The sequence below is a fragment of the Hylobates moloch genome, unplaced genomic scaffold (assembly GCF_009828535.3).
Source record: "Hylobates moloch isolate HMO894 unplaced genomic scaffold, HMol_V3 SCAFFOLD_10, whole genome shotgun sequence".
In the NCBI taxonomy this organism is placed as follows: Eukaryota; Metazoa; Chordata; class Mammalia; order Primates; family Hylobatidae; genus Hylobates; species Hylobates moloch.
The window spans coordinates 77,521,898-77,544,551 of record NW_026652285.1 but is presented as its reverse complement, the minus strand read 5'-3'; the positions used below and the strand labels follow the sequence as shown (position 1 = coordinate 77,544,551).

General features: G+C 37.5%; 1 protein-coding gene across 4 annotated transcripts in view; it reads right to left on the bottom strand.

The window, feature by feature from the left end:
• SLC44A1 (solute carrier family 44 member 1) overlaps positions 1–22,654 on the bottom strand; it is a 208,733-nt gene that overhangs the window by 38,924 nt on the left and 147,155 nt on the right. For 2 of the 4 annotated variants that reach the window (XM_032164779.2, XM_032164782.2), the window contains 3 exons: positions 18,412–18,648; positions 16,272–16,352; positions 9,960–12,662 (listed from right to left, as the gene is read on the bottom strand). In XM_032164779.2, coding sequence (XP_032020670.1) covers positions 12,639–12,662; positions 16,272–16,352; positions 18,412–18,648 — 342 coding nt within the window. In that variant the 3' untranslated portion in view covers positions 9,960–12,638. Of the gene's footprint in view, positions 1–9,959; positions 12,663–14,845; positions 16,353–18,411; positions 18,649–22,654 lie in introns of those variants that run through there. The other 2 variants (XM_032164780.2, XM_032164778.3) reach the window with 2 other exon arrangements.

The window sequence follows — 22,654 nt, the reverse complement described above, 5'->3', positions numbered from 1 at the left end:
CCACCTATCATTTCCATCATCCTATTATTTCAAGTCTATCATTTCTATTATTTCTTCTAATCTTTCTAATTTTATCAGATCCTCTCCACTCCTTCTCCTGACCTTTCTCTGGTCTAATAATAATAATAAAAAAATAATCCTAAATCCATTTAGATTTGACTTAGATTTGTTTTCAAATTGAAAGCCCATTGTCCTAAATTACAATTCATTAAATGGACTCTTTCCTTCCTTATTCATTTTAGGTATATTCTATTTTAGGTATAATCCCTTATAAATAATACGATTTGTTTTGGAGACTTCCTCTTCTATTCCATTGGTCTGTTATCACACTGGTTTAGTTACTATCATTTTATTCTCTTACCCAGCTATTTGTGTTAAATATAATTTTTTCCTGTTAAAAACTATAGAGGAATATTTTAAATATACAAATAAGCAAAGAAAAAGCTAAAATTACAGTCCCACAAAACAGAGATAACCATAATTACCATTTTTATGTAAACAGATGGCTTTCATAGCTGGCTTTCACTTCACCATTTTGCCAAATAAAGTGATCTTTTCCAAGCTTCTGTAGAATGTACTGGCTGATGACTGAATGTTCCTGGAGAGGGACTTCCACTCAGAGGCCTGCGTTCTGTGTTCTCATTCTCAGCATCAGGAGGTTGTGCTAACAAGGGTCAGGTGTGTATATTTCAACATGTTATGCCAGGCGTGGTGGTTACGCTACTGCCAGGATTATTTAAATATTTTGTATATTGAGAAAAACAATGAATATGAAAAGAGTAGTTTCTATAAAAATTAACCCTTTGAAAAGTTGAATACCTTGCAAAGATTCAATAAAGGTAAATGCTAAACCTACTACTCTCAAGTTATGTGTAGGTGAGAAATACAAACATTGCAAAGAAATTATAAAAACTATAAAAACCTGGGAACCTATATTCAGTGGGCTTCGTAAGCATTTCTAAATTTTTTAATCCATTTTAATAAATCAATATTTCATATTATTGCACTTTTGGGAGGTTACATTATTGGTGTCTTTAATGCCAAAGACAGTAGACAACTTCAGAAGAGTCAGGAGCCAGAAAGAAGAATATACCTATGTCAACAACTGGCCAATAAACATTTACATGTTGTAGTTTAAAACAATTTTTTTCTTTTTTTTTTTTTTGAGATGGCGTCTCACTCTGTTGCCAGGCTGGGGTGCAGTGGCACAATCTCAGCTCACCGCAACCTCCACCTCCCTGGTTCAAGCAATTCTCCTGCCTCAGCCTCCCGAGTAGCTGGGACTACAGGCATACGCCACCACACTCAGCTAATTTTTGTATTTTTAGTAGAGACGGGGTTTCACCATGTTGGCCAGGATGGTCTCGATCTTTTGATCTGGTGATCCACCCGCCTCAGCCTCCCAAAGTGCTGGGATTACAGGCGTGAGCCACTGCACCCAGCCTTTTTTTTCTTTTGAGACAGAGTTTCACTCTTGCTGCCCAGGCTGGAGTGCAATGGCACAATCTCGGCTCACCACAACCTCTGCCTCCCAGGTTCAGGCAGTTCTCTTGCCTCAGCCTCCTGAGTAGCTGGGATTACAGGCAGGTGACACCATGCCCGACTAATTTTGTATTTTTGGTAGAGATGGGGTTTCTCCATGTTGGTCAGGCTGGTCTCAAACTCCTTACTTCAGGTGATCTGCCCACGTTGGCCGCCCAAAATGCTGGGATTACAGGCATGAGCCACTGCACCTGGCCAACAATTTTCATTTTTAATGATTCTCCTCCTTAACCCAATTTTTCAATTAACCAGTTAACTACCAGTGCCTACAGGACTGAGAGAGCACCTACTATACCTTGATTTTAAGATGTGTAAGAAAATTTATTTCATATAAATAAGATCATGCATTGCTTGAGTGCCTGCTTTCTTCACTAACTATATTATAAACATTAATCCAATGTATTAAATATTATTTACATCATTGTGAATGCCTGCCCAGTCCTTCCTATTGAACTTTTATTTATGCTTTTTAAAATTTAACATTAAATATGTACCTTTCTTGATTTCCTCTTTGACAAGACTGACAGGAAGCTTGGAATTTAGTCATATGCCTAGCCTGGGATTCTTACATAGCTAATCTCCTTTTCTCAATTTTTTTCAATTTGCTTATTACACAACTTGTGTGTGTGTGTTAAAATTGTTTGTTTTGTTGAAAGCTGTGAGAATCCTTTCTGGAAGATGGAGTTACGAGTAGACCAACCTTAAATACCTAATAACCTGTCTCCCAGTGTGAGGTTACGGGATGCAACCCGAGACTGACTGAAAGCCGCTTTGTTTTGCCTTGAAGGCAGTTCCTTACTGTTGCCTCTCTAGTCTGACAGTCCTAGCCAGGGAGCTTGTAAGTACCTAGAGCGCTTTAAGATTTCTATTGAAATTGCTGATAAGCCCACGAAATGGTCTAATAGCTTAGCTTTACTTTTTCTGGAATCCTAAATTTAACCTGGGGGAATCTGCTAAAATTATTTTTCTTGGAATTGGGACAGTAAATGAGGCACATCAAATTAAAAGCATAAAGAATTTCTTACTTTCACTACTACTTGCCACAAGTAAAAAAACAATGGGTAGAGCTTGTCCAACCCACGGCCCGCGAGACGCATGCAGCCCAGGACGGCTTTGAATGCAGCCTGACACAAATTCGTATACTTTTTTAAAAGATTTTTTGTGTGTGTGATTTTTTTTTTTTTTCTTAGCTTATCGGCTATGGTTAGTGTTAGTGTATTTTATGTGTGGCCCAAGACAATTCTTCCTCTTCCAGTGTGGCCCAGGAAAGCCAAAAGGTTGGACACCGCTGGTAGAGGCAGAAACACACTGGGTTAGTTCCACAGCATCTGATCAAAGATATGAGGCCAAAGAGCCTCTCGAGGTACTGGCTTCTTTCTGAACCCTTCAACAGCTGTAAGAGTTTTGAGCTGTACAGCTATTTACAGCAGCTAAAATTTTAATCACTACTTACATATTAAGATAGGGTGCGTAAGTTTTGTGCCTCCTGAAAGAATCCTCTAGATTTTTCTTTATTTCCTTCAGTTTGAGGTTAAATACAGAGTACACTTTCCACAGTCAAACAGAAAGAAAAGACTTTCAGGTACCTTTCAGATGTGAGGCTTTTCACAGGCTCTTTAATCATTAGGTGGTCTATATAATAGAAATTACGTAAATCTGCATCAGAACCACTCAAAAAAAGAAAGAACAGTCCAGATTGGTTAATATTCTACAGAATCTCAAATTCCTCCAGTGTTTAAGACTCCTCACAATTATTCTGTAACAACTCTTTTTGGCAGGATGGTGTAAACAACCAGAACTATCATCAGCTCACATTTGCTAATAAAAGGCAGTTTACAGTGCAGCCTCTCAAGAAAAATCCAAAATAACAAAACAAATCAGGAGAGGTTTACGGTATTGCAAAAGGTCTTCCACTTAAGAAGAACATCCCTTCCTTAGTCCCTAATATTACCCAAAAGTATCGGTTTTTAAAAAGCTTGATTTTTCTAAACTTTAAATGGGGCACAGCTACTGCCTAAATGATGGCACACCACACACAGTTTCACAAACGCACTAAACTCATTACAGATCCAGGCTCCAATTCATGTGCAGGGCACTGCACCAGGCACAATGAATGTTTTCCATGATGGACACTGTCCAGCGGAGGCTTTTCTTTTCTTTTTTTTTCTTTTTTTGAGACGGAGTCTCGCTCTGACCCCCAGGCTGGAGTGCGGTGACGCGATCTTGGCTCACTGCAAGCTCCGCCTCCTGGGTTCAGGCCATTCTCCTGCCTCAGCCTCCAGAGTAGCTGGGGACTACAGGCGCCCGCCACCATGCCCGGCTTATTTTTTTGTATTTTTTTAGTAGAGACGGGGTTTCACCGTGTTAGCCAGGATGGTCTCGATCTCCTCATCTTGTGATCCGCCCGCCTCGGCCTCCCAAAGTGCTGGGATTACAGGCATGAGCCACCGCGCCCGGCCCAGTGAAGGCTTTTCTACTCTGCCTGGTGATTGAGTTCAGTTGCAATCTTAGCATTCACATGGCAACTCAGACTCCAGCTATGAAGCCTGGCTGGGCAGTGGATGAACTTTGTACTTCAGAAATTGGTTTTAGTACATTTATAGTTGCTATTCCAAAGCCCCCAGAACATGCTGTGAGAGACAGAAAGGAACAGCTGGGAAATTCTGGGGCACCCTTGCAGCATACTGACCTAATTTGAAACGAAGATGTTGCCCATGATTTTATCAGTCACCACCCTGGAAATGGGGAAGTGTTACAACACAGTAGACAATAACATTCTTTCCTATAAAATTTTATTTATTACATAAAAAATTCTATACATTTGTTAGACTAAAATACAGTTTTCATTATAATTCTGGCAACTGAGTCAGTACACAGAGAAAACTTGGCATTAGATCAGCACTTTTCTTTCTAGTTCATATTTCTGCACAAGAAAAACATTTCAAAGCTCCATTTCATATAGGCTGATTGTTCTCTGAAGCCAGATGGAATTCCATCCAATTCAGAGCTCTTGGAAGTTAATTTCCCAGCAAGATTTGATAACTCCAACTCCAGAAAGTTAATTGCTTAATATACATATTTTTAAAGTCCTCTGAGAGCATAATGCTCCATCTGTAAAGTCTGCACTGTGTCAATAACGACCGTCACGAATACTAGGGCTACGACTGTGTCTGTGGGGCATGTTCAAGCACCTACATGTTTGTTCCCCCACATGAATACAGTGTAGTGACACTGTAATAAGAAAAAAATCCAAAATAATGGTAAGGTAAATGATTCCAAACTATGAATTCATGGAAGGCTTAACTGTGATCCTCCAGTTTATAATGGACAAAGACAAGACAAGATACAAAAATTCATTTTGGCACTACGAAATAGGATGCAAATGGCAAAAAAAAAAAAAAAAAAAAAAAAGACAAAAAGTCATCAGATTGAGAAATATGTGGCACCACAACATACTTCTCATGCCACATTACACAGCTGCGAGAAATCAAGACACACTGATGTGTGTTTTCTGCTCACATCACCCCATATGCTGGGCTGGGCTTGACACTGGATGTGAAGACTCAGTGCCTGAGAGATCAATAGCAGGTCCCTACTGTATTGACTGATCTTTAAATTTGGCCGCCTTATTATTCTAGGAGCTCTATTCTAAACTCAAGGAGTTCAGAAAGGCTGTGCCAGCCAGTAAGTAAAGTGGGACCTTTGGTCTTCAGAAGATAGGGTTTTGTCTTTGGTTGTTTTTTGAAGCCCCTGTCATTTTGCTTGATGCCCTTCACACTTTTCTCCCTGACTTTTTGTTCAAGTTTTTTTCCTCCTGTAATAAAATCAGTTAATAACCACTGAACTAACTTCTTTAGATTTAAGCCCTATTAGAAGTGCATTCAGTGGTCCAGAATATTCTGAGAAAGTATAACAACTTCTTTCATTATGGAGCTCTTAGTACCTTTATATAGGGAAGAAGTCAGAAAACTCCAACAACACAACACAATCTAGTAGCACTAAGGCAACACAGCAGAAGAAAAGTTAACTGTCCCCATGTGATCATCTCTGAAAATCAAAATAGGCAAAAACAATAGGGGCCAAAAACCAAGTTCTGAGCACAGACTACAGGAACCTAGAGGATGGGGAAAATCTACTTAACAGTCCCTGTTTCAAATCACCAGCCCCAAAAGCTATCCTATTATTGTCACATTCCTGTGTGGTATCTAATACAATTTATGAAAAAAAAAAGTCACCACCTGATTATCAACATGGTAAATGAAGGAGCTCACATTTTCTAGTGGCAAGTGGAATGATCCATGGAACCCACTCTCTCTGCCCAATTATTCCCAAGTCTTCTTTTCAATGCCTACTTTTTTTACTCATATGATTTAATACATGCTCCTGAAATGACAGCTCAAATTATAATCCCAGCTGACAGGATGGGTGGATCAGATTCACACACGAAGGTCAGAATATTCCCTTGAAGTCTTACACTTCTGTGACAAAAGGACATATCAAATTTAGATACTTACACTGGACTTAGGCCCTTTTCTATCCAATATGGGAATTTCCACCAGTGGTCTCTGCATTTACTACTGTGGAAGGTTCATTAAAACTCTTCTAGGCCAGGCGTGGTGGCTCATGCCTGTAATCCCAGCACTTTGGGAGGCTGAGGCGGGTGGATCACCTGAGGTCAGGAGTTCGAGATCAGCCTGGCCAACGTGGTGAAACCCCGTCTCTACTAAAAATACAAAAATTAGCTGGGCGTGGTGGCACATGCCTGTGGTCCCAGCTACTCAGGAGGCTGATGCAGGAGAATCACTTGAACCTGGGAGGTGGAGGTTGCAGTGAGCTAAGATTGCGCCACTGCACTCTAAGCTGGCGATAGAGCGAGACTCCGTCTCAAAAACAAAAACAAAAACCACCAAAAACAAACAAAAAAACCCCAAACTTTTCTAGGAGTGTGGGGCAGGGTAGGGAGCTGACTTTTCTCCTTTCTTCACCAGCTAGTTATGATATTTCCACTTTCTTCAGCATGAAAATGTAGGAAATGGTTTGATGCCTGACTATAAATCATGAGCCACTGGGATCAAATCTCACAAGAACTTCAAACCCCTTGATGAGTTTCTGCCTGCTTTTTCAAGGGCCCAGGGAGCCTTCCATGTAGATGCAACACCCTTACCTAATGGTAAGGTGCAGATGTGAAGAAATCCACATGCTTCCCTAAAGAAGATAGAGTAGGCAAGGGACTGGGGGCGGAGTTCTATTGGCAGAGCGGTCCGAAGCTGCTCTAGTGGGTGACTGGAAAACACTAAAACAGAAAACAGCTCCCTGATTTATGCAGGGAGAAAAAACACCTTTTGCATTTCTACCTTCAGCATCTGCTCCTCCAGCTTTCTACCAAATTTATTTTTTGCCAACTATGGACTACCCTTCAGTTTGCTAATTTATCATCATCTTCAACTGTTGTTGGAACTGGACATGTTGACAAATATATTTTAAGACAGTAGTATACTGATAACACTAAGCCACATAATGTCATAGCTGAGCTACAGTAAAAAGAATCAAGTGTTTTGGTAGATGGATTAATTACAAGGATTCCCTATTTAATTCTTCTTGGATTTTTTTTTTTGGCTCTTTGCAAATAATCTGGTACCTTGCCCCAAATAACCCCCAGGACACACACACACACACACACACACACACACACACACACACACACACAACACACACACACACACACACACACACACACACACACACACACACACATCCCCTCATACCTCCAAGGAAAGAAAATCTTACTGTCATGAAGATTCAGTGTTGATCATCTTGTTATTCCTTCAGATTAGTGTGGTTTCTATTCCCTAACCTGCTACTAAATTACATAAAGTCTTTAAGTTATAAAAATGATTCCAGGTCAGAAGGTGGTAAGCATCATCTCAGAAGTATCTCTAGTGGAGGCCTAATCACTTCCTCATTTCAAAACACATTATCAGAACAACTTTAGAGCAGGCTTTTGACTTGGATTCATTAGCCCTTGAGGGGGTACAGGGGTGGGAGCTGGCAGTCTGAGGGCCCTGAAATTTTATGAGCATTTTGAATGTTCACAGACATGCGATGTGCATTTGAAAGAAAGATAGTCCATAGCTTTCTTAAGCTCAAAGAGACCCATTGCTCCTTCAAAATAACTTGTTTTTGAGTATCAAATATTAAATTCAGGTCTTAGGAAATAAAAGTGAGAAATTTCTGAGACATTTGTAAATTACAGTGTTTCCATGTTCAACTAGATCTTCACTAGACCATTAATAAAAGCTTTATTGTTCTGAGCTCCGTGTCCCGGAGAAAATCATTTAAGTTGTAAAACTGAGCATCAAAACTGAAGAATAGCCTAATAGGTCTCGAACAATTTCACATATTTTTCACAAATTTACTAATGAATTTCCTTAGAACACATTCTGTCTATATAATTTACAAAGTGGCAATTGTTCACGCAATATTGAAACGGAATCATCATTTGTCTTTATACGTACAAAATCAAGATGAGGAGGAAGAAAGGGCACTATAGTATTTCTATAGAAAAGAAAGGTTTTCCACAGAAATCAGTAAGTTTAAAAACTGCATTGAAGTTTTCTATAAGAAAGATATTTTCAAAGATTTAAATCTTGGATTAAAATTATCCTCTTAAAATTAAAACGTGGAGTATAAGAATTTGGCTCAAATGTATGAAATCTGAATGGGAAAAGTGTGCTATTCTAAATTCATAAGTGTATATACAACATGTGTAATTTTTGTTTTGTTTTTTAAGTTTGCTAGCTTTAGATTTTCTCTTGGCATATTCAAGGGTCTTGCTTTTTTAAAATTTGGACTATGTGCCACTAAGTTAACAAAGATGAGTTAATTCCAAGGAGCTACTGTGTATGAATAGTGCCTACTTTTCAAAAGGGCTAACATGCATTCTTAGTACACAAAGATACATGAATATGCGTTTAAAGCAAAAGGCAGCCTATGCTGTGAATACAGAGTACACAAATATCTGCATTATGCTTTTACTTATGAACCCACATTTTTTCAATATATATTCACAGACCACTTCTTACCAATTCGAGGCAAGCCATTATAGTGCACTCTTATTTGTCAAATGGAATGTATGAAAAGAATACAGAAATTAACCGTGGCAGGTGCACTGATAAGCCTCCAGACTCTGAGAGTTTTATTTGTTGTTGTTGTTTTTTAAAGTAGTAGAAAAGCGGTAAAGAACTTACTTATTGAAAAGTGAAAGCTTAAAGACCTTTCTGGAGGAAACTTCTCAGAGGCCATGTTAAGGCTATTGGAAAGTCCAGTTTAAATGACAAGGTTATTGACCAAAAATCAAATAAAATATTCAAGTCACCATTACTGGCAGTTCTGGTTTTGGAACGGATCCCAGAATTCTACCTTGCAGGCTAGGAGATCTCTTAAAATGGCTGTTAGTAGCTAGTGATAGTGCATGGTGGAAATGGTTGAAGCCTCAGGGGCAGTGACATGGCCTCACACATATGTGGTGCCTGCAGTTCCTGTAGCTGTTTTAAAGACGGAGGGAGAGGTATTAACTCTGCTCTAAAGCAGTTTGGGTCCAGAATAAAGGGGTCAGTGCCTCACACCCCCGACCAGGGTTAAATCCTAAAACTGCCCAGGGAAGGCAAGGAAGCCCTTGGCAGATACCAAGATCAGTGGTATTGGAAATAACTTACAATCAGCAGCTTAATGCCCTTCATGGAAAAAAAAAAAAGAGAGAGAGAGACAGCATCTCTACAAAAGAAAACCATTTCTAGCGTAACTTTAAAATAAACTCAGTAAGTGCCTCCTCCTTAACCATTATGGAACAAGTTTGGGGACCAACATACAGTTAAGCTACTTAAGTTGTAGTGACTTAGGACTTAATTATCTTATAGGATAAAATAAAAACTTTAATCCTAAACATTAGCCATTGCATTAAATGGTTTAAAGGAACAACTGGCTTTGAGCTCTGCTCATCCATGCAAGGATTATACAATCTCAGTGCTCTAGCTAAATTGCTAATGTTTTATTATTAATGCACCGGTAAGCCTCTCATAGAAGATGGGTCTCTTGGATTTACACTGAAATATAACTTTTCTCTTCCATATTATGGAAGACCTTATTCTTCAGGCAGGAGCTTAGAAAGTCTAAATTCTGCACCAGAGCCTTAATTATCTGATGGCAGAAACCATGATACTCTGGTCACTACTACAATTGACAATAGAGGACCCCAACTAAAACTCTAGAAATATGAGTCCTGAATGCAGTTTTGAAGATTCACCACAGAAGAAGACAAAAACCACCACACAGAATCAATGATTTATGAAATTATTCGGGTACCCACATTTCACAGAGAAATTTCTGTTCTTCATCTATTCTTCTCACTTGGGCAGAAGATGGAAGCAGTGAGCGAATAGCAATAAGGCAGCCCATAGCTAGCTGAAGAATGACTTGAAATGAATGAAAAGAGGCAGCAGGAATATCCAAACATAACCTCAACACATTTAAATATTGCTTAAAATCCTCTGTGAGGCTTTATCAAATTAATCAAGGAATCAAGCTCATGAGAGAGTGATATTCCACGTATTAAATATCTCTCTGTGTGTGCCTGTGTAATGCATCTCTGCTTATTTCTATATGGCACATGAATTTACTTAAGGAAAACAGCCTGGCAATTAATTTGCAACTCAAATGACATGGTTACACATAGATTATAATTTCTAAACACAATGTTAGTAAAACAAAATTTATTTGTAAAACAGGACCTGTTATATAAAATGGCACACAATCAAGTTATACAAAAATACAAAATTTCTTTCTGATTACAGTTCTAGTTGCAAATGATAATTAGAAAGCATTCCTGGTGGCTTCCAAATAGCTGAGATTGCGAGCATATGGAACAGGGAGCAGCAACAGTCCATGATGCAGGGATGTCCAAGTGAGTAGAACCTAATTCCCAAGTTCAGGACTTCCATCAGGTCACTTTGGAGGGACACCTCTTAAAATTGCTAGCTCCTGGAATGTCTTCTGTTTTGATACCCATCTTCTAGACTTTTGCCAATTCTAAATTTAGTTCCCAATGTTTGTGAAAGTCCAAAATCTGTGTGGCTATGAAACAGATGGTATTCTGAATTTTCTCACATGATTTGCTCTCTCATCTATTTGGACAATTGTTAGTTACATAATTATATTTATTCCATTTCAAATGAATAAAAGAGAACAGCGATACTGTTTGGTGATACTAGATGTTAGATGTTAACTTCTGGAGAATTATTCTTTCAAAATAGCTACTCTCGCAGTGTTGGTTTCCCAGATCTTGCTAAGACATGAGCTCTCAATTGTGTGTATGTATGTGTTTTTTAAAATCCAGACTCTTATTGCAAATATTCTGAAAACTCAGAAATATTACATGAACTTTTAAAAGAAACCAAGGCATTTAGCAAATTTTAGCCTAGCTAGAGTAAAGAACACCAATACTTAAAAAAAAAATACAATTTACCTTTTGCAGCAATTTAAAGGTCCAACCCTTTGAAAGGAAGCACATTAGCAAACAGCTGCTTATTAAGCCCTAGTGACATTACTTGTATGCATTTCCATAATACCGATCTAATTCACTGTCTAGTTCTGGTAGGAGGCAATGCTTTCTTTCAAAAGATTCTCCTTCCATGGAATGATAAAATGCTGAGGCTTTTTTTTTTTTTGTACAGAGCCTGTATTTAGTGCAATAAGTTTAAAAAATTTGCTCTGAAATATTTACTTTACATTAACAAAAATAGCTTTTTTTAAAAAAATTGTAACAAAAAGGAGTTATCGCATAAACAGATCATGAATTATTCTTAGCAAATTACACTTTTTTTTCTTAAAGCATTCACCATTACAATAAGCAGAACAATGGAATATTAGCCATTCATATCTGGTAAGCTTCAGGAATAAAAAAGCAAAAAACCCCAAACCCACCCCCAAACAAAAACAACAGTCACACTGGAGGATCAAAACATTAGCCAATTCTTCAGTTAAACATCGTAGAACTCTGGATACTCAATGAATTGCCAAGGAGAGGAGCACCTGCCAGTGTGTTTTCAGATTGTATAGCAAGCATTTGAATAAAATGGCCGTTTAACCCTAAGCCACTGACGTTACTCTGAAGCCGAAGCCCAAGCACCGGAATTTTCAATGCTTTATGTTCCATGTTTCTGTCCCTTCTTTATTCCTCCCAGCATTACTTAATCTGCAAATCAATACACAGAAACTTAAAGGCTAAACTCGCTGGGTGCCCCAGCTTCCTTCAAATCAGGCACACAAATGTGTGGAGGATGCTACTAAAGTCAATAAAGGAAAGAAAGACAAAATATAAGGGAAAAGTTTGCATACGAAAGATTATCTACCCTTTTCTTTTTTTACCTACTTTCTTTTAAAGAAGCGTTAGGGTAAACTACAAATACCTGAGGAGTTGGTTACCTTTTAATGTTGGCTGACAAATGTATGAACTATTATGAAAATTCCCATATTGGGCCCACTTGTATGTTTCTAAAAGTAAAATGACATGGCTTCTTTGATTGGGGAAAACTGATTGGAGTAATTCCTTATTTATCTGAAAGCATATGCCTAGTCTTGACCCACTAGGACTTATGCATCAGTAAAATAAGATCTTGATTTTATACACACATCAGGGAAATTACCCCTGAATAAACTTTAGACATAATTTGGTACAATAATTTTACCTATTTTTAAATAAAGATAAAATCTCCTCTAAGTTATTAAAAATGTTAATCACATATGAATTTTAACATTTCCATTAAGACAATTACAGTTGAAAACATTAAATGACGGAAGTTGCCTTGTAAAAGCCACCCGTATGAAAGGAGTACATGTTTGACAAAAATAAGCATAAAAAAGGTATTAAATCCCTGTTCCTTTTCTCTGATTTTGGCTGATTTATGTGTGTGTGTGTATATACATATACATATATACACACATACATATACATATATACACACACCCACACACACAAATACATAGTTATGTGTATATATTGTTTTGGAATGTCAATGGGTTTCCATAACCGTCGGCTAGGTTCAAGCAGAACTTGCTCCCGAAGCCTAGAAAACAAAGTCATACAGAGTATAATCTTAGACAATTACCATTAAAAGGAGATCATGAATGATGTTACAAATATACACATAGTCACAAACAGCAAGACGGCAAAATAGACTAAGAATCCTTCTCCCCTGAATTCCTGGAGCTGAAATTCTTATGAATGTTGAAAGTCACACTTTCTCCAGGATCATCTCTGAGATTCACAGAGCATAGTTCTCTAGCCCATGTTCTTACAGTGTCTAGGATTTTTCCTCCCTTTTCTCTTTAAGTGCTTTCCTCTATGATAGCAAGCAGACAGTCAGAAAATCTCTTTCCTAAACCTCTTCTCACTTTTGGTACATTTTTCCAAAATCACTTTCAAATAATCATAAAAAAATTCATAAATCTTTAAAGTTTCCTTAACTAGTGCACCTCTCTCAGGGAAAAGTTCAAGAACAAAACTGGAAGTTCTCATGTTTAGTTCAATCATCTCCTGTCAAAAGGAAAATATAAAACCTCATTTTACTGAACACTATTTTATAGGCTAAAAATGAAGCCTAAATTAAAATATCTCATTGAAGAGGGAGGAAGATAGTGAATTCAAACAGCAGCAATGTTTCTAGAGCTATTGCAAAATAGGCATGATGCTCTTTTATAGAACTTTCATCTACAGCAACAATATGTGAATTATATCAAGCAAATACAAATAAGCAATCCTAAATTCTATCAATCCCCAAACTTTCAGTAGAAATTTCTCAAATAGTTTTTTGGAAACGCATGCAAAGGAACGGTGTTAGTAGGGGCCAACTCTAATCATGCATACTATGGAAGGGAAATAAAGTAGGTACTGAGGTGCCGAAAAAATAAAACTACTCTGTGAGCAGCATTTCACACTTGTCTTGTGGGAGCTTTTTAACCATTTAAAACATCATTCTTAGGGACCCAATGCTACAATGTCCAAAGCACCAGAACAATGCACATAGAAGATGTATTTTGGGATGCAGCAGAGGGTTTTTGCCATTAATGTGCAAGCAATGAACTGACGAACAACGTAAAATGAAAGCAAAAATTAAATGAAGATTTTAATGCATTGTTTGAAGTAAGGGACACTATTTCAAAACTGAAAATACTAATAGGAAAGAACTCTTTCTAAAATATGTGGCATCTGGTAGAATGCCACATAACCTGGGCAATTCTCCCAGGATTATTACCTATAAATAAGGAGTTTAGGTAAGGAAAGTATACTTGCATTCTGATCTACTATAATTCATCTACCATTCATTAAAGAATACTATAGAAATCTGTGCCAACTCATGGCCAAATTACCTAGTCTTCAACCTCGAAATATTTCTCCCTTTCTTTAAATGCTTATTACTGAATGATGTAATGAAAGCTTCAATCACTGGAAAGACAGAAAAGGGGGAAAAGCTTGGTTTATATTTTAAGATTTCATATGTCTTTTTAAGTTTTGGGCTTAGAATCGATTTGCTGAACAATTAGGACTACCAAGCAGTAGAAGGAAGGAAGCCTTCCTCATTTCTCCATGTTGCCACAGGGTTGGCAGAATCTCCACTGCTGCCCTCCTCAGCCTTTGTGAAATAAGAGGGATGCAGAAAGGTGTGGAGGGCAGGCACGGAACCTGATGGGAAGATTGCTGGTGAGCTTCCATCTGCCCAAGCAATCCATGTCTAGGTGACGCAAACTTAAAATTCAGAGCTATGTGGGTACTAGAGAGATCTGTGCTCTGGGATCTAAACATTTAAATTTGATTTTATAATTATTCATGCTATTAAGTAAGAGTAACACCAAGATAGGCACTGGAAAGGGTTACAGAGGAAAGGATTTATATCTAAATATTTTATTGAGGCTTTAACTTAGGTTGAATACGCGATTAGTTTGAATATACATATAGCCTCTCTGCCTCCCTCCATAAATAAACCTATTTCCTTTACTCTTAATTAAATGAGCTTATTTTATATCATATATATCTATATGTATATATATATCTATATATCTATCTATAGATAGATATATAGATATATGTGTATATCTATATATCTATCTATAGATAGATATATAGATATATATATATACTTTTTGAGATGGAGTCTCGCTCTGTTGCCCAGGCTGGAATGCAATGGCGCGATCTTGGCTCACTGCAACCTCCGCCTCCCAGGTTCAAGCAATCCTCCTGCCTCAGCCTCCCAAGTAACTGGGATTATAGGCACATGCTGCCATACCCAGCTAATTTTTTTTTTTTTTTTTTGGTATTTTAGTAGAGACGGGGTTTCACCGTTTTGCCCAGGCTGGTCTCAAACTACTGAGCTCAGGCAATCCACCTGCCTCAGCCTCCCAAAGTGCTAGGATTACAGACATGAGCCACCTTGCCCAGCCTACTTAAATGAACTTATTTTATACCATATATTTTAAAGTTGGAAACCTACAAATCAGGGGTATCCAATCTTTTCGCTTCCCCAGGCCACCCTGGAAGAAGAATTGTCTTGGGCCGCATATAAAATACATTAAGGATAGCTGATGGGCTTAAAAAAAAAAAAGGCAAAAAATCTCATGTTTTAATAAAGTTTACGAATTTGTGTTGAAAGGCTTCCTAAGCCATATGCGGCCCACAGGCAGCAAGTTGGACAAACTTGCTATAAATCAAATCACTTATTAAAGCATAAGGAAGACAGAAAGGAAAGTCCTTACCTCACACTTTTGAACATTATATGCAGTCAGGGGACACATTGTTTAAAATTATTTAAGGATGCAGACAATTATATAATATTTGAAAATAAACATGTTATTTAAAAAAATACGTGTTTAAATTAGGAAGTAATTAGACCAATATATGATAGAGGCATCTGTTGCTACGCTATAGTGACAATACCCATGTGAAAAGCAGCTCAAGGTTCTCTTACACTCATTAAGCTGCTTTTTTCAAATAAAAGTGGAGTAGAGAGATATATTTGTGTATATATACATATATAATATCAATTACCAGAAATAATTTATCCATCTCACAATTAAACTGGGAGAAGACTAGATTGTCTCACTGAGTGGGAATGGGGGAATTGATGAAAACAGCCTTGTTTGCTACTGAAAAATAGGTTAAGAAACAAAGAAAGTACAACCTAGGCAACAGAAGAAAAAGTCAGCCAAGGGAAAAGGACAGCAATGTAAACAGAACCATATTTTTAAAAGGGGGAGTATGAATTTTAGCAAGTTGAAAGGAATTGCTATGATCACCTTCCAAAATGATAAAAATCAAACCGTCAGTTCTAGTGTATACCAAAATGTTCAGTCTAATGAAAGCCAAACACTGACAGTCAAAAAGGAAAGAAGAGCAACAGCAGTTTTACCTTAGGGAAAAAACTATCATCCCCCACCCGCCCCGCCGAGCACTGACGAGGATGCTGTTCCTTTCAGCTTACTTTTACAGAAGGTGGTCTCAGTTGTGACAAGAATTCTGCCATCCAAGTGATGGGTAAGCACACAAACAGAAAGAGCAGCACGTCCTGCGTGATACAGATAACAAAAGCTTCTCCTGAAGAAGTGCAGTCAGTGAAGACAGAGAGAGAGAGGAAGTGAAAGTGAAATTCTTGGAGGGCGGCCACCTCCTCATCTCCACCTACCATCGGCTTTAGCTCTCTGGCATCAGCGACGCCTCCCTTACCAGCTTCTTTCATTGCTTTCCTACTGTTTTCCACAAACTCCTGCAAAATATGGACCATATTGAATAAATTCTTGGGTCCTTTCAGATTTGTTAGTAGATGAATTCTAAAGAACATTTACATTTTTGACTCAATCTTGGTAAATGGATGGCCTAAAAACATAGCAATAAATAATGTTTAGTATCACACATGAGAGCTGCTAAATTTGTAGGAATGGACCCTGCAATCCGCTGATTAAAAAAGTCTTCTTTCCATCCATTCATTGTGACAATCTTACTAAGGCTCCAAGAGATAATGTTAGTTCTATCTGGAAGAGAAAATACCTAACATTTTTAAGAGGCTATTTTCTCATACTCAGAATATCATTTTATTTGTTGTTGTTTTCTACATCAAGGTTAAGTGAAACAACAAGAACATGTTACTCCATAAGCCTCCACTTTTAAATAGCCATAGAAGGTAAAAGAACACACATTGATATTGCTAAGCACATAATGCTTTGTTTCTTAACCAAACCATAAACAAACTACTCTTTTTAAAAAAGTGTCAATCTGACCATGACATTACTTCATAAAGCAGGAAGACAGGGTGTATCAACCAGAACCTATGGTTAGTAGTAGTCGAAATGGGAATGTGCCGAAAGGGAACATTTCTATTCGGTCAACATTTACGGGGCACTCCTTCATTAAATATCCTCACCATTCCTACAGAGAAAACTGAAGGGTGGAAAACAGTTATTTTTTACTCTGCTTTTGATCAGTGACTTAAAAAACAGTAACACTCTTCTAAATGCTTTAATCACAAAAGAGATGCAATAATCATGATCAAATTCCATTAAGAAAATAACCAGTTAGAATTAGTTTAGACATTAAGAAAATGTCTACAATTTAGCTGATGTTGCCAGAAAAAGAGAAAATCAATGCCAAATAGGTCAGCTAAATCATTTGGAATTCTTGCTATTGAAAAAAAAAAAAATCTAGGCTGGGCATGGTGGCTCACACCTGTAATCCCAGCATTTTGGAAGGCCGAGGCAGGCAGATCACCTGAGGACAGGAGTTCAAGACCAGCCTGGCCAACATGGTAAAACCCCGTCTCTACTAAAAATACAAAAATTAGCCAGGAGTGGAGGAGCACGCATGTAATCCCAGCTACTTGGGAGGCTGAGGGAGAACTGCTTCAACCTGGGAGGTGGAGGTTGCAGAGCCGAGACCATGCCCACAGCACTGCAGTCTGGGTGACAAAGCAAGACTCCGTCTCAAAAAAAAAAAAAAAAAAATCTAGCTTATTTATTAATACACTTATTTTAGATTTAACTGGATAAAATATGCTCCTGGAAAATGGCTTGTTATTTTAATGTATAATGCTTAGTATTCAGTATTACCCATTTTGAGATAGAAATATTTCATAGCTTAATGGCAAACTACTATTATTTAGAAAGCATCTTTACTTTGGTAACATTTAACACTGATTATAACGGTACTTAAACCATTTAATAAGGTTTTCAAATTTTTAAGGGAATTTAATTGAGGTTCTAATATGAAAAATCTGCATATAATATCTGTGTAAAGGTTCAGATCTTGACTAATAAATAACTATACACTCTATCAGTCATGGGTCTGTTATCGGTATTCATCACAAAATGCTTTCAATTTGGCCTACCATATTTAAGATGATGAGTTTTAACCAGGGTTGACAGCAGTAATGTTTGGGGCAGTGGTGGACAGAGAAAGACAGGTAGGCACTAGGACCTGGGAAACAGGATATTTTGTCTTTGCGCCCCATTTCAGGAAAAGGCTAGAAGCTAGTTTAAAATGTCAATTCAAATCTATCTAATTGCAGAGAGAGGGGCAGCAGGAATAGGGTGAACTTAGGACTATTAACGAGTACTGCTCTAGCTAGGTGGATCTGAAATGATCTTGTCCATGCCAAGAAGCCTTCCTCCCTGACTTACCCAAGATTAACCTCATTCATGAGTCAGTGCTACGGGGTTAATTCTAAATTACTCAGTTGCATATAATGTGAATTAAATATAGAGAATGTTTTACGAAATATTTTTATTGGTATTTTTATCCCTAAAATAGGAAAGGGCATTTGAAGTACTTACCATCAGCACTTTATCCATATAGAATTCTCTGCCAGGGCTCCCATCATTGTATTTTGTATCAATGGCAAAACACAAGAATAATACATCCACTACCATTTCATAAATAGACAGGAAGCAATGAGCGACTAGGAAAGCAAAGAGGCAGACGATGATCAGAGGCAGCACCCATACTGTGTAGTCCTGCTGGTAGTTGAGCAGCATAATCCCAGCTAAACCTGTGCTGCAGACTATCAGCACCTGAAGCAGAGAGAACAAAGATCACATTTAATATCCTACTGAAGAAAGCCACTCTTTTTTCACCATTTGCAGACTTAAAATTCTACTATTTATAAATGATGGTTGCATGAGGCCATTCCATCTCAAATGAGGAAATATAATCCACATATTCTCATATACACCTAGAGTTATACATGCTTATCATATAAATTTTAAAATCATACTTTAAATGATTCTGGTTTAAAGATAATTAAGTTTTCCAAATGCTATGCTGCACCCTAAAACTTAACCTATTTAGAATCTGTGGCAATTTTTAAGATAAATGTATGCATATTTTAGAAAAAATTTACACACTCTTAGCACTCAGAAAAAAAGTGATATTTCAGTGTAATGGTATGTATTTTTTTCTAAGCATTTTCACATATATGAAATAGTATTATATAAACAAATCGCTATAAGCTTTTCATTAATATATAGAGAATTATCATCATAAATGCTTCATATTTACTCAGCTACATAATTTCATTTTATGAGTGATTTAAAATACATTTAACCATTCTCTTACTGTTGGAGATTTATATTTTTTTCAGACATAAATAATTCTGCAAGAAAAATCTATAGTCTTAGAACTTTTTCTGTGTTTCATATTTTATTTCACATAGAATATGTGGTAAATTTAATATAATTTGCCATAAAGTGTATATTTGGACTCTCTGTGAAGAAAGAGGTTGCCAAAAACATCCATGCTAAAAGAATAAAAGAAATAGCCAATTTAGTTATTGTCAAGAACCACCCACTCTGATGCTTCATCATTTCACATGCAGCATTTTAAATTTTTTGTGGTTTTTAAAATACATTTTATTCCAGCTTTTCAATAACCCTATGAATGGTCTATGGCAAATATTATCATCCCATTTTATAGACTGGGAAACATACTTAGAGATGCCAACCGACCTGAGTAGAAAAAAAAGAGTAGACCCAAGGTCAAGGTCATAAGAGTAGAAAAAAAGAATAGATCCTACTCAAATAATGGTCTTATGATGTCAACTCCAGTGCTCTTTCCAGATAAAAACTCAGAAATATTTGGATATTGACCCACAGCAGTAATGGATTCTACTGAATTCTAGACACACTCTTTCCCAGCCCTTTATTTTGTCTTGTATAAGGCTTTAAGTAAAGGGAAAAAAGAGACCCCTAGAATCATGGCAGCCTCTTCTTGTCTAGTATTAAGAATAGGCAGACTGAGAATTCTTCTTTGGCATTTTCTCCAATATTTATCAACATCAAGGCATTTCTCATTCACCATTGTCTTAACTCGGAGTTAAAATGCATTAGATGATACATTGGTTAAGCTATAAATTGATCCCTCTCTCAGATGCTTCTAGGGAGCAAATCTGGGTCTGCCCAAGCTTTGGAAGACTCCCCACCATTTTTGTAGCAACACACTTATGAATCTTCTCTTATAGTGACTTATTTTCTGGGGTTATTTCCATAGATGGTTAATTACTTCCATTTTCTTTTCTTTTTCTTCTTCTTTTTTTTTTTTTTTTGAGACAGAGTCTTGCTCTGTTGCCCAGGCTGGAGTGCAGTGGCATGATCTTGGCTCACTGCAACCTCCACCTCCTGGGTTCAAGCAATTCTTCGCCTCAGCCTCCCAAGTAGCTGGGACTACAGGTGCTCGTCACCACACCTGGCTAATTTTTTTTTGTATTTTTTAGTAGAGACAGGGTTTCACCATGTTGGCCAGGCTGGTCTCGATCTCCTGACCTCAGGTGATCTGCCTGCCAGGGCCTCCCAAAGTGCTGGGATTACAGGCGTGAGCCACCACGCCCGGTCATTACTTCCATTTTCTTCCACTCTCCTGGTTTCGATTTTAGAGTGAGTTATTTCCTATACTCTCCAAATCTTGCACATTCACCCTATTGGAGGGCTGAGGTTCTTCATGCTCTCACCATGCCATTAAAAGTTAAACCCATTTGAAATGGTAAAGTTAGTTATAGAAAAAAGGTATGGCTCAAACAAACTAGATGTTGAGACAAAAAGCTGGTGAGATGGAAGGTTAGATATTCTCATGCAAGAGATAACTTCAACAATTAGTGATGTTTAGCCAAAAAAATGTAGTAGTTATTCCCAAATATAATGAAAGAGTGTTATGCACTTATTCAAGCAGATACATTAATGGTTCTCAAACTGTAGAAAGGCTAAGAATGCAGATTCCTGGGCCCTAATCCCAGAGTCTGGTTGGTTGGATCCATGAAAAAGCCCAGTAGTTTGCATTTAAAAAGTATCCCAGGTGCTGATAAAGCCTATGTCTCAAGAAGCACTGGTCTGTATCACTGATCTCCATGGTAGATACCCACATCCTAGTGAGTATTTAACAGGATCACCTGGGACTTCTATTATATTTCTCATACATTTAAAATCTCTTCTTTAGTATGCTTTATAAGGCAGATATTAGTAACAGCTATATATATATACAATTGATAAATAAATGTAAATATACTGAACAACTGTGATCAAACTTTTTTCTTAATAGGGCGCATGACTTTATAAGTTAAGAGATCCCTAGCTGGGCATGGTAGCTCACACCTACAGTCCCAGCTACTCGGGAGGCTGAGGCAGGAGGATTGCTTGAGCCCAGGACTTCAAGACCAGCCTGGGCACAAAACAAGATTCCGTCTCAAAAAAAAGAAATAGACATTCCTGTTCTAGAGGATAAATTATTGGAATGCCGTAGAAGAGATTCATGCTTTAGGTAGGATGTGGGAAGCAGGAAGGAAAGGATACTAGTTTTGGAGTCAGAAAGATGTAGATTTGAATTACACAATTAGTACTCAGTTTTGTAACTCTAAGCAAGTTCATTTAACCATTCGGAGCCTGTTTTTCCATCTTTAAAAGAGACATAATAATACATACGTCCCATGATTGTTAAAATAAGCATTCTAAAAGTATTTAATGCAATGCCTGGCAACATTTCTCCCTCTCTACCTTCCTTTCTTTTTAGTGCAACATTTACGATGCTCTTTCTCTAGAGAATCTACATTTTGAAAGATATCATTTACCAATAAAATAGCATTTATAAGTAATAATTCATATTCTCAATTTTTATTAACCAAAGTCAAATAAATTGTCAACTAGAAGATATAATTAGTGTGAGAAAAGATATTACCAAATGGAGGTGAAATAATTTCACACAGAAGCAAAGAAATTTGAGATTGAGGGGTTTTGGGATACCTTTATTAGGACAAATATCAATACTTAAAAACATTTAAATTGGATTATAAATCTCTATTCTTACCTTTAGGACCCTGTTGGCCAGTGACCATATGTTACAAGTCACTAAACTAGAAGAGCTAAGGTCCCTTACAGATCTAATTCACATTCCATAAAAACTATTAGAGTACCATACAAATGGAACCCATAATGATGTCTTTTTTTATTTTTTATTTTTATTTATTTATTTTTTTGAGACGGAGTCTTGCTGTGTCCCCCAGGTTGGAGTGCAGTGGGGCGATCTCAGCTCACTGCAAGCCCCGCCTCCTGGGTTCACGCCATTCTCCTGACTCAGGTTCCCGAGTAGCTGGGACTACAGGTGCCCGCCAACATGCCTGGCTAATTTTTTGTATTTTTAGTACAAAAGGGGTTTCACTGTGTTAGCCAAGATGGTCTCGATCTCCTGACCTCGTGATCCGCCCGTCTCGGCCTCCCAAAGTGCTGGGATTACAGGCGTGAGCCACCGCACCCAGCCCCGTCTTTTTTTATTTTTAAATTCAGAGTTTTAAAGTTGAATTTAAAATTTCGAGGTGAATTCACATGCAGTTGTAAGAAATAGTAGAATGGTTCCATGTACCCTTTACCCAGTTTCCTTCAATGATAACATCTTGTAAAACTATAGTATATCAATGTCACAACCATGATATTGACATTGATACTGTGAAGATGCAGAATATATCCATCATCACTGGAACCCTTCACTTTGTTATTTTATAGCTATTTCCCCTCCTCCTCAACCCGATCTCTAACCACA